The sequence below is a fragment of the Chrysochloris asiatica genome, unplaced genomic scaffold (genome assembly GCF_000296735.1).
Source record: "Chrysochloris asiatica unplaced genomic scaffold, ChrAsi1.0 scaffold00015, whole genome shotgun sequence".
Lineage (NCBI taxonomy): Eukaryota > Metazoa > Chordata > Mammalia > Afrosoricida > Chrysochloridae > Chrysochloris > Chrysochloris asiatica.
In genome coordinates this window covers 4,150,247-4,165,884 of record NW_006408533.1, presented here as the reverse complement: position 1 = coordinate 4,165,884, position 15,638 = coordinate 4,150,247, and the positions used below count along the sequence as shown (strand labels likewise).

The 15,638-nt window shown below is 36.2% G+C and overlaps 1 protein-coding gene across 3 annotated transcripts in view; it reads left to right on the top strand.

Moving 5' to 3' along the window:
- Positions 1-15,305, top strand: part of SS18 (synovial sarcoma translocation, chromosome 18) — a 70,220-nt gene extending 54,915 nt beyond the window's left edge. Inside the window, exons 8-11 of one of the 3 annotated variants that reach the window (XM_006835029.1) lie at positions 1,902-1,994; positions 2,706-2,828; positions 5,553-5,686; positions 13,731-14,755. In XM_006835029.1, the coding sequence (XP_006835092.1) occupies positions 1,902-1,994; positions 2,706-2,828; positions 5,553-5,686; positions 13,731-13,757 (377 nt within the window). In that variant the 3' untranslated portion in view covers positions 13,758-14,755. Of the gene's footprint in view, positions 1-1,901; positions 1,995-2,705; positions 2,829-5,552; positions 5,687-13,730 lie in introns of all 3 variants that reach the window. The other 2 variants (XM_006835031.1, XM_006835030.1) reach the window with 2 other exon arrangements.
- Positions 15,306-15,638: the final 333 nt, after the last annotated feature.

Genomic DNA, 15,638 nt, shown 5'->3' with positions numbered 1-15,638 from the left:
GTGCCGTGGAGTCGGTTCCAACTCATAGCGACCCTTTATAGGGTTTCCGAGGCTATAAATCTTTATGGGACAGAAAGTCTCATCTTTCTCTTTTGGAACACTGGTAGTTTCCAACTGCCTGACTGGTAACCACTATGCTAACAGAGGTCCTTAAGTTTATAATAGACTGCAGATATTTTAAAGAGAGAAACTCTACTTGGTTAAATTATATGCATTAGGAAGTCTTCTAAAAATTAAATGTTTGATTTTTTAAAAATATGTTTTAAGTAATTGAGTTAAACGTGACTTTATTATTTTAATACTCCATTCTGAAATGTGAAGTTTGTATTATAAATATAAAAATATATTATTTTTCTGAATATAAAAAGTTTTTCAGGTTACTATAAGGAATTAATTTTTAATTCATCATAAAGTGGTATCATTTTGCTTTGGTGTGTATTCCTGTATGTGTCTGACATTTACTTATTGATTATATTTACATCAAGTAATTTTTAAAAATAGCACTGAATATTGCTTTTATTATATCTAGATATTTATGCTAGGCTATGGTAGGTTCTGCAGACTTTTTCTGTAGAAAGCCAGCTAGTAAATATTTTAGTCTTTGTGGGCCATATGTTCTTGGTCTCTACTACTGAAATCTGCTGTTGTTTAGAAGAAAACCGCTGTAGACAATATATAAATGAATGAGCATGACTGTATTCCAATAAGGCTTTATTTACAATAAGAAGACACTGACTATATTTCATCTTCTGGCTATAGTTTGCCAGCCCTTGATGTGTAGATATTTATAAGGTAGTTTGGTGATGTTGGCAATACCAGAGTATGACATTTATTTACTTTTATGACAATGTTCCTCATGGGAGTACCATGAGTCAGATCAACTTGATCTTTGGAGTTTTCTCTTAAGTATGCATTTTTGCTAAAGTTTATTCAGATTCAGCTAATCTAAAGGTTATTTCCCACATTTTCTCTGTAAAATTTAATTTAAAAAATGTATTATTTTTTATTTGGTTCCAGATAGCATGCAGGTGAAATTTATTATTCTTAAAACATGTATAGGTGGAATTTTGTTATGTGTTGTAGCTACCAAGCTAAAGGTGTACTTAAAATAGTATTAATTTTATAAAGCTGTATGATTATGATATGGCCTTCTAGTGTGGTGCTGTAGGACAAGTCAAAGGACTGCAAGGTCCTTTCATCCTCAGGGTTGGTGGTTCAAACTCACCAGCCACTCCTTGAAAACCCTTTACAAGGTTGTTTTGAGTCAGAACCTACTCCACCAGCACTTAACAACAACAATGCTTGTGATACTTTAGAAATACTTTCTAAAGAAAAGACCTAATATGGCAACATTAAAAAATAATTTTTGCATCTGAAAACACTTTGAGATACTTATACTTTTTACAGGTAAATAGAATGTGAAAAAATGTATTTCAGTTTCTTTCAGGGGAAACAACTTATGGAGCTCTTTTATATTTTGCATTGTTTTTAGCATATGCTGTGGAATTGGAGATCAGCAGAACAGGTGTTTGACAAAATGTGATAATTGCTTCCTTTGTTCATTCTAATTTAATTCAAGTTATTTACATGTGAAAGGCTAAATGCTTTAATTCTCTCCTTTTTAAAAGTTGAAGATAAACTTTTTTTTACCCTTAAATCAGGATTATCATAGTTAAGACAATAAATGTAATGTTTCTAAAACTACTGCTTTTTACTTTAAAAAAATGCACTTGTTAATGCAATATGAAAACAATCACATTGGTAAATATTTGGCTAATGCAATTGAAATTATTTAAATGTATTTCCAGTTCATTAAATTTTATCTGAAAGTTTAAATATTTTTAGGGTTTTCACTCAGTGGCCATTAACGTTTCTTCCTGTCTCTTGTCGAATTGATGTAGGTCATAATGATTACGGTTATCAGCAACCGTCGTATCCTGAACAAGGCTACGATAGGCCTTATGAGGATTCCTCACAACATTACTACGAAGGAGGTATCTATATACCTTCACACATATACACACACATATCCCTTGTAGAGGATGAAAATTCTTGCATAAGACAACTTCTGCCCATGCAAAGCTCTTGTAGAGAATACTAGCTGCTGGCTGTCTTGAAAGTTATAGAAAGCCCCCCAAAATTAAAATCATTGCCTTACAAATATTTAAAATGTATAGCCATGATTTGTCATTTCTAACAGTTAGTAAAAAAGACTAAAACATTTATAAATAATTTTCCTCAGTGGAAATTTTCTATTTGAGCATAGATGCATCAATCCAATTTTTTTCCTCATGTGTGTTTACATATATATAATTTTACATATGAGTATAGTGCCTATAGGAAACAGCTTGCTGATCTTGTGTAGCTAGTGTGTGCTCTTGTAGCTGTCTTTAATTTTGTCTTTTTTATTTTATTTAGCATAGTCATGATCTTATGACTGTGATGTTCCAGTAAATGTAATGCTCGTATGGCAGAGACGCTGAAAATGCTGCAGTTCAACCTTGCAAAATTGGCTTTAACTGCAGTTTGTTTGGCCGAAATCCTTCTGTTTGGTTTGAGTTTTTCCTTTGTTTTGTTAACTTAAAAAAAAAAAATCAATATGGCATTTCATCTTGTGTGTTGTTGGCTATGCATTTTAGAAGAAGAATGTTAATTAAAGGAATTTCTCAGGTTTTTTTTTTCCCTTTTCTCCAATTATCCTATAGGAAATTCACAATATGGCCAACAGCAAGATGCTTACCAAGGACCACCTCCACAACAGGGCTATCCTCCCCAGCAACAGCAATACCCAGGGCAGCAGGGCTATCCAGGACAGCAACAGGGCTATGGTAAGTAGCTTATTACAGCTGATTTTTGTCACAAGAATGTGGAGATAGATATTTAATGTATATATATTTTAAATGACCCCTTTTGAAAATTCACAATTTTAGCGGAGCCTACTTATTATTGGAGTGTTTCCTTATTAGAGCATTTATTTAAAATGCTGTTCTGAAATAAAATGGTAAGTCATTTAAAAAGAACCATAAGCTAGATGGTTCATTGATCAAAAGCAAGTTAGTTTAAAAGACAAAAAAATAAACTACTTGGCATTTATGACCCATTCTTACCTTTGTATGTGCATGAAAAGCTGATGATTTGGGTGATGATGATGATTAACCAAATCTACATAATCTGCTTAGCAAATTTGTTTCTAAAACAGTTAACCTTGATTGGGGGGATGTTGAATTTTAGAGTGTGAATAGAGAGATGTATTCAGAAAGCATACAATGTTTTTATATGCTTTAGTTAAGTTACACTATGCATCTGTTTGTTGTTGTTATTAAATGCTGTTGAATTGTTCTGACTTACAGCGTCACTATGCACAACAGAATGAAAACACTACTGTGCCATTCTTACAATTATTGTTCTGTTTGAGCCCCAGGTTGCAGCTACTGTGTAACTCCATCTCATTGAGAATCTGCCTCTTTTTCACTGGCCTCCACTTTATCAAGCGTTATGTCTTCCAGGGGCTGGTGCTTTCTAATAACACGTGCAACATTATCACCATCCTGGCTTCAAAGGAACTTTCTGACTGTAATTCCTCCAACACTGATTTGTTTGTTCTTCTGGCAGTTCATGGTACTTTCAGTATTCTCCTCCAACACCGTAACTCAGATGTACCAATTCTTCTGTGGTCTTCCTTATTCAGGGTCCCAACTTTCACATGCCTATGAGGCTATTTAAAATACCATGGTATGGGCCAGGTGTACCTTAGTCCTCAGAGTGATAGCTATGCACTTGATCACTTAAAAAGAGGTTTTGTGCAACAGATTTGCCTAATACAGTATGTCGCTTGATCTCTTGATTGCTGCTTCCATGTGTGATAATTTTAGATTCAATGAAATGGAGTCTTTGACAACTTCAGTCCTTTCTCCATTTATCATGATGCTATTTATTGATTGAGCTATATAATTTTCTGTTTTCTTTGCATTGAGGTGCAATTCATTTTGAAAGCTGTATTATACTGTATAATCCATAGTGTTTTATTAGAGCTATGTTTCTTGAGTTTGGGTGAAGTGTATATACAATATATTGTCTACTAGCTGGACATCTGACTTTATTTTTAAAAAATTTGAATGTATTAGGGTTGTTGTTGTAGGCTAGGAAGTGGAAAATGATGAGGACCTAAGGGAAAATTACTCTAGTGTCAACAGCTTTGGAAACCCTATGCAGTTTCACTCAGATTGGAACCAAATAGATCGCACTTAATAACAACAATACATAACCAGTGTAGATACAGGAAATGTGCTTTTAATGATAGCAAAAGAGTTGCTTACTAATATGGAAATCTTTTGCTAACTTGGTCTCTTTTTTCATATCATTAAGTCTAATTTTTCATTGATTTAAACTCTTCTGTCATTGGTGACACCTCTGCATACCCATGATAGCAAATGTAGGAATGAGTGTTAGGAATGTTAGGCTGAAATTATCTTACCCCTTCAGTATACACATTGACACTAAATAAGGTACCTCCCTGAAAATGATAAGTTCTGCATCTCTAATTACAGATACAACTTTAGAAAGATTTTATGGTTTTTTGGTTTCTCAGTAGATTTTGTGAATTCTTACTCTTCTCAAATAACATTTCTACTTCATGGCTATTTAGTATTTGTACTTTGAATAAATAGAATTTTCTGTTTTGTTGCATTTGCTTGAAAACAAGTATGATGTGACTAAATTAGGAAAATTCATTGGCTTAGGAGAAATATTTTTAGAGAGAAGAAAAAGGGTACATGAAAATTTAGTATTTTTTGTTTGAGTAGTTATGTTGTTTTGTGAAATATCTTAAATCCTGAAGGGGAGAATTTCCCATTTTTCCTCTCCATAGTTTGTTGACCTTATCTTGATAGAAACTGTAGAGTTTTAACAATGACTGATGGAATTTATTTAAGGTTGAAAATGTATCGTCCTATTTTGATAATTTCTTCTGAGATCAATGTTTTTATGTGTGATTTTGAATATAAGAGTTAGAGCTTTACAGCTTAGACTTTCTAAAGCTTTTTTCTTTTTTTTTTTCAAAATAGATAGTTGTAGAATAATTTAAATAAGCAAATATCACTTTGGAAAATAAATCAGTCCCTTGCAGTTTCTAGAATTTGAAATACTTTGTTTTGATGAATTGTCTTTGGAATTTGAAAAAAAAAATGTTATTAACTATTTTTGGTAAAATATTAACTTGAGTTCCCCGTGCATACCTCCATGCATCCATTGACTTTTCAAGTTTGTATTTTAAATTATTATTATAATAAGTCGGTTAATAAATTGTTAATGGCTCTGTGATAGCACAATAGTTAACACCATTTCTAAGTATGTTGGATGTGATGGTGGCATCACAATATTTCCATTTTTCTTATAACTTTGAAATTTATTCCCAAAAGTACTGTTAAAATCAAGATATCAAGCTATCCTTTTAAATTCATAAAAGTTTATGAACATGTAGTTCTAAATCCTTTCCCGAGTTCTTGTAAAAGATATTTTTAACTGGATTTTTGTTTGTGTTGGTTATTTTTCAGGTCCTTCACAGGGTGGCCCAGGTCCTCAGTACCCCAACTACTCACAGGGACAGGGTCAGCAATATGGGGGCTATAGACCAACACAACCAGGACCACCACAGCCGCCCCAACAGAGGCCTTATGGATATGACCAGGTCAGTTACTTGTCTTGCTCTGAGATTGTCTCATTGTTTGGTCACTCTTGATTGAGTAAAATACTTTTCCTGTAGAGCTCATTTTTCCCTCCTGCTGATGGTACCTGAATTAACAAAGTTTATTTTAATGGAATATGAGCACAGTCAGGCATAGTTGACCTCACATGCAAAATATGCTGTATCTCTAGGCACTAGCATTCATTCTCTCTCTTTTCTCTCAGCCTCTCGCCCTATTTTGTCTTTACTTGTAGGAATGTTTTCCTTAACTATTCTGAACATCAGAGGAGCTCTGGTAGCATAGTGGTTACAAGTTGGGCTGCTAACCTCACGGCCAGCAGTTTGAAACTACCAGCGGTTCCATGGAAGAAAGAAAATCTTTTCTTCTGCCATAAAGATTTACAGCCTTGGAAACCGTATGCAGGGTCACTGTGAGTCGGAACCGACTCCACGGCACACCACCACCATTCTGAACATCATTCCCTCTTTTAATGCCCCGACCTTCTCAGAACTCCCTCCTGTTTATTGCTGAACACTGTGCCTTGACTTACAGAGATGCAGAGTCCAGCCTGTGTCCGTTCTCTCATTTAGCTCTCATCTTCATTGGAACATATCTTCCAGCTGCTTTCAAATCTGTGATAACCCTGTCTGTAAATTCCCACTTCCCACCTGCCTCTGTTACGTCCTTCCATAGACATAAACATTATGTCAGGTATTATTAATCTTTCTTTCTCCCCTATTATCTTTCCTTCTTTCAGATATGTAGAAGTGTACTTCATCTTTAGATGGCTGTATTTCCCTGGACCTTAGTGCTCATTTAAGTTCCTTCCTTTCGTCATTAAACATCTCTGATTTATAATCTGTACCATAGTCTTTCTTTTATGAATTCGGTATACATACTTCAAGTTATAATGGAAATGATTTATTATATTGGTAATTCTTTTAGATTGACTTCAGTTTTGTCTCATGGCTTTTCAATGAGAGTAATCTAGTCTGTTTACTATTTAAGGTATCTAAGATAGTTTATTTTTACATAGAAGTATTCTTGATATGGAAGTTGGGGGTTTTAGGACCAATGAAGGTGATCTTCATTGTGGAACAGCTCATATGCAGCACTAAGTAGAATTTGACTTAGAACAGTTCTTTTATTCATCTTCTCCCTTCACTCCATTGTACCAGCACTTCTATTTAAGAGATAAAGATAACGGACATGTAAGAGATGTAAGTGTAAGTACAAACAGACAATGCATACTTAATACACACACACGTTGCTAAGTGCCATCAAGTCGGTTCCAACTCATAGCGACCTTGTAGAGGGTTTCTGGGGAGTGGCTGGTGTGTTTGAACCACTGCCCTTGTGGCTCAAACTGACCGTGTGGTCAAGTGTGTTATCCTGTAGCATCACACCAGGACGATACATATATCCACTAGGATAAATAAAACCAAGGATCATGCAGAGGTTTTGTCTAGATATAAAAATAAAATTAAGTCTTGACTATTGAGTATTTAGTGGGGTCCTGGTTTGGCAGTGTTGGATAAGCACTGGCAGTTCACACTCACTAGCCCCTCCTCGGAAATCTGCTGGGAGATGGCACTTAACAACAATAATGGTGAATTGTCTACATGTGCTGGATAATATATTATATTCTGTTGTTATGTGCTGTCTAGTCAGTTCTGACTCATAGTCATCCTGTACAAGGTTTCTGAGGAATGGCTAGTGGGTCTGAACTGCTGACCTTGTGGTTAGCAGTTCAGCGCTTACCCTTCAATGCTGCACCAGGACTCATCTGATGCTCTACATGGTAAAATAGACATTATCCATAAGGCTCGTGGAGCAGCGAACTATCTTGATCTTCATTAACTTAGTTTCAGCATTAAATATGTATTTCTTCTATTGTTGTTGTTAAGTGCCATCGAGTCGGTTCCGACCCATAATGTGTTATTCTGTTTCTCTTACTTTCTAGTGATTTTTTTTTAATGGCTTCCTTTTGTTTCATTACTTTTGACCCCTTTTTTCTTCATCTCTTGTCATCCCGTCTTATACTTTCAAAAGTATTCTTAGTTTTTGCTTCTCAATCTAACTTCCGTTTCCTTTTCCCAACTGTGTAGAGAACATCTCTTGGAACTCTTGCCATTCCTTCAACTTTAGCATGATACAGACTAAACTGACCATTTTTCTTTGTAAATTAGTATGTTTTAAACTTCCCTAGTCATTAAACAAATGTTTATTGAGCAGCAGTTATACCAAGTGCCGGGTTACGATTGGGGTATATTGGGAAAGGAAGATGTACATGGACTCTACATTTGTGAACATAAGTCTGGATGAAGATACATATAATAGATGATTATAATTTAGTGTGATAAATACTTAGAAAAAATGTTCATTTGGGAGAATTTTATGAGAAAAGGAGAGAAGGGTATTCTAGTCAGAATGAAGAGAACTCACAAAGGATTCGTGGTGAAACAGAAGCCTTGGGGAAAAGATAACAGACTAGAGAGAAATGTTAGAGTTAGATTTATTAAAGTTTTTATAAAACTGTTTTAAGGCTCTTAGTCTTTATCCTGTTGGTAGTGGTGGTGATGGTAGTGTGCCGTGGAGTTGCTTCAGATTCATAGCGACCCTGTGTAGGGCTTTTGAGGCTGTAAATCTTTACGGGATCAGAAAGCCTTATCTTTCTGCTGTAGAATAGCTGGTAGTTTCAAACTGCAGATCTTGAGGTTATCAGCCCAACTCATAACCACTACGCTAACAGAGATCCTTTATCCTGATATCGATGTGGAAATTTTTGAAGATTTTTAAATGATGTGCATCAGGTACCTAGCAGTGGCTGGCACTGGGTAGATGTGAGAGATATATGACTTAATTATTTTAATATCATCCTTATTCTATTGAAGTTTTTCCTTAAAGTTGTAAGTAATTCAGGACTATGCAGTAGCCAGAGAGACATGGTCCTTGAGTCTATCTCCTTCTCCCTTAGAAAAGGATTTGAGGAGAGAGCCATTGCATCTACTGTATTGTCAGTAGACTGCCCACATTGATATAGTTTATGTGTTGTCTTACACAAACACCCAATCTCCTAATTTTAGGGATAGTAATCCATCTTGAAAGGATCACTGGTAGCATTGTGGTTACGAATTGGGCTGCGAACCGCAAGGTCAGCAGTTAGAAACTGCCAGCTGCTCCGCGGGAGAAAGATGAGGCGTTCTGCTCCCGTAAAGATTTACAGGCTTGGAAACCCTGTTCAGGGTCTGTGTGGGTTGGAACCAACTCGATGGCACTTAACAACAACAACAATCTGTCTTGAAAGGAGCTCTGGTAGCGTAGTGATTACGAATCGGGCTGCGAACCTCACGGCCAGCAGTTCGAAACTACCAGCTGTTCCACGGGAGAAAGATGAGGCTTTCTGCTCCCGTAAAGATTCACAGCCTCTTAAGCACTGTACAGGGTTGCTATGAGTCAGAACTGACTCTATGGCACATCACAGCAACAGTCCATATTGAAGATGGTTTACAATGGAAAGTCACTGTGAATTTTTCCCCCCAATAGTTTTATTTTTTGTGGTTGCTGTTGAGAACATACACATAGCACAACATATCCAATTCAACAATGTCTATATGAACAATGCATTGACATTGATGAAGAGGGGACTTCAAAAAGTTCATGGAAAAATGAAAATGAAAGATAATGGAATTGTTTCACAAACTTTTTTTTCCCTTTTTTTGTGAATGGGGTGAACAAGTAAGATTTCCATTTAGCATTTTATCAAGTTTTGTCTTTATGTCATTGATTCTAATCCCCACAAGGCAACATCACTCATTCCACTTCCTCCCTGTGTTCCCTGTGTCCATTCTTCCTTCTCTCCTAATCATTCTTAAAGTTTATTCTTAGGTAATTGCCCTTTTAGTCTCAAATGGTTGGTTGTTCTAAAATGTGTACCTCCCTAGTGATACTGTTTCCCACATAGGTTTGTTTCTTATTATTTCACTGTACATTGAGTCATGGGGGTTGGAGTTCATTTCCAAACCTGAGGAGTGACTAAAGGCCATCAGTTTCTATCTGACCAGGAAGCCTGATCTTTTTTATGGTTTTGAGTTTTGTTCCATGTTTTTGTCAAACTCTATCCAGGACTTTTCCATGAACTTTTTGAAGCCCCTTTGTATATTTGAGTCATGCAACCATTTTCACTCTCCTTTTCTAAGTTTTTCTTCTGCCAGTAACCTAATCTCACTAACACCTGAGGTTCCTGTCTAATCTTTTGAGTTACTGTCCATTTGTTCCCATATAAGTACAAAAGAGCATAATGCTCAAGGTTGTTGTTGTTAGGTGCCATCGAGTTGGTACCGACTCATAGTGACCTTATGCACAGCAGAATGAAACACTGCCCGATCCTGGGCCAACCTCACTACTGTTGCCACACTTGAGTCCATTGATGCTCAAGGTAGACATCCTTTATTAGGTTAGCCAAACTGTTGTTTGGTTTTAAGAAGACTTCCGAGGATAGTTTTGGTTTAAGGGTTAAAGTTTATCTCAGGACAATAGTTTCAGAGGTTCATACCAATAAAAATTCTTAAATCCGATAGTAATAATAATTATAGTAGTAGTTAGGCAGATTAATTTTGCAGCCTTGTGCAGAATAAATGAAAAGGGAGCTAATTGAGAGAGAAAACCTTGTTAGGAGGCTACTTCTAGATTCTTCTAGTTCTTTAGGCTAAAAGCCTTTGAGTCATCCTTGACTCCTCTTTTGTTTTAAAATCATACATCCAGTAAGTCATAAAATCTCATCTCCTCTTCCAGAATCTAGCCATTCTTCACAACCTCCTGACCTTACCTAAGTCAACTTCATCAGCTATCACTCAGCTGAACAATTGTGATATTCTCTAATTGGTCTCCCTGCTTTTATCCTGACTTCGTTACAGGATATTTTCCACATAGGACGCAGAATGATCTTTTGAAAACACTGGTCAGATTATGCTACCCTCTCTACATGATTTCTCTATTGAGAGAATCGGTTTCTTTTTTTCAGTTTGTTAATATGTTGAATCCCATTGCTAGAATTTCACCTTTTTAAATCAATGTTACATAACTGGTATAAACTCCCTTTTGTATTAACCTTTTTATATTATTTGATATGCTAAGATTTTGTTCCAGAGTGTCACGTCTATATATATGGGTAATACTGGACTGTTGTTTTCATTTTCTTATACACCTGCTCCTCACATATCAACATAGGTAGGTTCCAAAGACTGGGTCATTATGCAGAAATGAAGAGTGACCACATCACATCACAAAACATAATTTCCAAGTTATTGGCACTCCATTACTGCCAAATTTCATCATTACATAACTCAAGTTGTTGTTGTTGCCAAGTGCTGTCAAGTCGATTCCGACCCATAGCGACCCTGTATAGGGTTTCCAAGGAGCAGCTGGAACCGCCAACCTTGTTTGCAGTCTGACGCATTAATTCACAGCGCCACATGAGGACTCCTATCCCAATTTACATCATTAAATATCTGTCAGACCCTTGGGACATGGTCCAGCCAAGTTGACCCTTAACCATCAAAGCCAGAGTTACTCTTTCCTTGTACCTCAGTGTTCGGTACTGCCAGGTGTGTGCATCATTAATGTGTACAATAGTTTGATAGTGAGTTTTTAATTATCTTTTTATAGTTGTGAAGTGCTGTCAATTCAATTCCGACTCATATCGACTGTATACAGTTTGAACCATCAACTTTGTATTTATCAGTCCAGTGTTTATCCTATAGTGTGCCACACCAGGACTCCCTTTTTATTATTTATCATGTTGTTAAGTGCCGTCAAGTTGGTTTCTCGCGACCTTGTATAGGGTTTCCAAGGAACAACTGGTGAGTTTTAATCGTCAGCTGTGTGGTTGGTTCAAACTGACCTCACAGTCCAATGCATTATCCCACAGTGCCACACCAGGACTCCACATAATTTCTTACAGTCGTTAGATAATGAGATTGTCAGTAAGTGAGGAGTAGGTGTAACGCATTTGTCTTATTTTGTTATTAAGATACTACTGACCTTATAGAGTGAGTTGGGAAGAATTCTTTCTCAGTTTTCTGAAAGATTTGTGTTAAGCTACTATTATTTCTAAAATGTTTGGACCAAAGTTTTTCTTTATTGGTTTGCTATGAGTTAAAATTGACTCAACGGCACATAACAACAAGGTGTTACTTGGAGTCCTGGTGTGGCACTGTAGGATATGGTTCAAACTTTCTAGCCCCTTCTCAGAAATGCTGTACAGGGTCACTATGAGCTGGAACTGATGCTATACAGGGTCACTGTGAGTTGGAACCGATGCTATACAGGGTCACTGTGAGTTGGAACCGATGCTGTACAGGGTCACTGTGAGCTGGAACCGATGCTATACAGGGTCACTGTGAGTTGGAATCGATGCTGTACAGGGTCACTATGAGCTGGAACCGATGCTGTATAGGGTCACTGTGAGCTGGAACCAATGCTGTACAGGATCATTGTGAGTTGGAACCGATGCTGTACAGGGTCACTGTGAGTTGGAACCGATGTTGTACAGGGTCACTATGAGCTGGAACCGACGTGATGCCATTTAGCAACAGCAGAGGTACTATTATGGTACAGAAATATTTCAACTCTAGACTATTTACTTGATATAAAACAATAAATGTAATTTCTAAAGGGAAATGTAGCCAAAGGAAACATTTTGCTAATTATGTGCTTCCAACGAGGACTATGTTGTTATACACAGAACTAGACAACATTTCATTCTTTTATACAAAATGTTACCATGAGTGGGACTAACACCAAGTTTTAAACACATTTACAAAATATTTTATAAAATGTATTTGTATGTGTGATTCTTTTATTCTCCTTTTGTCTTACAAAAGATGATATGCCTTCTTTTCCTCCATCTAAAAGCTAACTGTAGCATAGGCATACTGGGTATTATCCCAGCCACACACCTCAGTAGAGGTTTTGTTACTTCATTCACCATCTCTTTTTGTGTGTGTACTCTCTTTCTCTGTCACTCTATAGACTTCAAGTCTACTTATTAAAAATAGTAAAACAAACTTTCCCTGATTTTAAGACCTAAGTGTCTAGCTACATACTGGCCTCATGCTGGCACTTTGTTGGCCTCAGGTAAAGTCCCAAATTCTTTAACACGTATAAAAGGTCTTTACCCTCTCTCAGTCTCTTAATATCTTTCCATCCATACCACTTGTTATTGTTAGTTCTGAGTAGCAATTAGAACAAACATACCTAAAGTTTCTCCTGAACCAAAAGCCAAATCTCCTGCTGTTGAGCCAATTCTGACTCATCGTGATCCTATAGGACAGAGTAGGTCTACTGCTCAGGGTTCTGAGACTGCTAATCTGTCCGGGAGTAGACAGCCTATCTGTCTTCCATGGAGTGGCTGGTCGGTAACTGCCGATCTTGCAGTTAACAGCTCAACCCATAACCCACTGCACCCCTACGGACTCCACAAGATGTCATAGTAACATGGAACTGATATACTAATGTATACCATAAGGAGCTTTCATAGTGTAGTGGTTACCTGTTGGATTCCTAACCTCGAGGTCAACAGATAGAAACTACCAGCTGTTCTGTGGTAGAAAGCAGAGGCTTTTTGCTCCCGTAAAGATTTACAGCTCCGGAAACCTAATACAGGGTCACGTGGGTCGGAACTGACTCGAAGGCACTTAACAACAATATATTGCATATTACTGTTTAGAGATAGAACTTCTTATTTATTATTGTTCAATTCAAATAAAAATGCACCAAACATTTAAATTCCTACTGACAGGTCATTTACTAATCTTTTACGTATTTAGAATTTTTGAAATCGATGTACACTTTAATGTACTTGCACAAGAAATTAATAGAGTGATACTATATACCTAATAAATATATACGACTTTGTTTAAGTACAATAGCTTTTATATTATGGCAATGTTAAAAAATAGCTTATTTATAATTATCTATGCTAAGCTATTATGGTCAAATTATGATCAAACTACTATCTAATAATATTTTTAAATTATTTTTTAGGGACAATATGGAAATTACCAGCAGTGAACAAGTGTTTACATTCCAATAGCCAGTACTTCTCGGCAGCCATATTGTCACCTCAGCACTGTGGACACCTCCCTGTGTGAGACCCTTCCATTCCATCTAGTGTTTGCAAAAAAACTGTGGGTAATTGGCTGTTTCTTCAGTAAGCAGCCTTCATGGCTTAGTTGTAAGAGGCTTTAGTAGCTCAAAAATACTCTTAATTTCACATTTCTACTCTAGATGGCAACATTGGACAGAAAATACAATGACATAACCAATTTACAGTGATTTCAGAACTGTTTCAAATGGACTGTTACAGACTGAAAGGTGTGAACAGCTTTGTATGTTTATGAAGGTTAAGGGAATTTAATACTTTTCCACAGATTCTTTTGTAAGGGGAAGAGGGAAATGTACACTTTTTACAGCAGCAATATTTTGTATATTATGTTTATTTCTTGTGAATATGCAAGGCAGTACACTACGCACTGGGCAGAATCAGAAATCCTATGTTAATTTGCATTGGAGCGTGGTAGATGCTTGATTGTGTTAGTCTCAAAGTGGTGTGCTATGAAGGTAAAGGTGAGGGAAAACCAAGCGCACCATATGTCCACTGTTAGTTTTCTCAGATAGGACATTCAAATCCCTTCTATCTAGCAGGCCATCAAGGGCACTGTCTTACCGTTTTCAGTCAAAGGACATTTTTTTAAAAAGCCTTCCAGTTTTGTGGATTAAAATCTTTTTATAAGGATCATTTATAATACAGTTTTAAAATGTGAGGCAATAATTTCATGTTAGATCTGAAGAATCTTTGGTAACAGTTTCATGTAAATGAAAATGGTCCTCCTCCCCTAAAATAGCAATAACTGAAAGTGGAAGTCTTAATATTATTTTGAGTAATCAGGGAACTAAGTAAGTAATATCAAAAAATTTTATAAATGATGTCAAAGAAGAGTCAACATTGATCTGATAATTTTATTTTTTAACATTACAAGGATAATTGGTTTATTTAATTAAATAGTTCAGGAGACTACAGACCTTCATTTCAACTTTCTTAACTGGAAATAATGCCATTTATAAAGGGACACATTCTGGCTTCTCCCTTTTTTGTTACGTTGGTCCATATAAGACAGCTCTGCTGATGAGATTGTATTTTGATTTGTACTAAAAGCGTAGAGGTTGTATGCTAGATCGCCTTGTTTATTAGCATGGTGTAGTAATCATTATTGAGACTGCCCTGTGTCTGATTATTCTAACTAAATTCAGGGATGTTGTGTGAGGCAGGAAAGCATGCATGGAGACATCTTTAAACACAATTGTTTAGGCAATATCTGAAAACATTTAACCCAAAGGTAAGTTACTATTTTCATCACAGTTGCCTATGTCCAAAGAATAATTCTTTATAATTGAAAAAAAAATTTTTTTCCCCCACTTATAACTGGAAATAAACAGCAGGAGTACCATTAATTTGAATAAGTGAAACATACTGTTTTCAACATACTGTAATCAAAAGGAGGAATTTCAGTGTGTGTCTGTGTGTGTATGTGCGCATAAGAGAGTTTATGTATGTGTTTTAAGATTGGTATATAGGTGTGTACCGTCCCCACCCCCCCACCCCCAAGTTGGGCAGTAGAAAATGACATCAAGGTTTGAACAGAGAAAGCATGGACAGCCTTATTGTGATTGAAATCCTTGTAGGTTCTGTGCCAATTTTCCACCACTGTGTACTTTGTTGCTATTTAAAACTGTATCAACTCTAATGGAAGAATAAATTATTTGTGATTTTAATTTTCTCATTTGTTTCTTTAAATTAGATCGCTTTGACTTTATTGTTTTGTCTGGAGATTATGCTGTGGATTTTTTATTTAAGTTAAACAAGTATAAGCAGACAGTATTTGTATTCTAGGA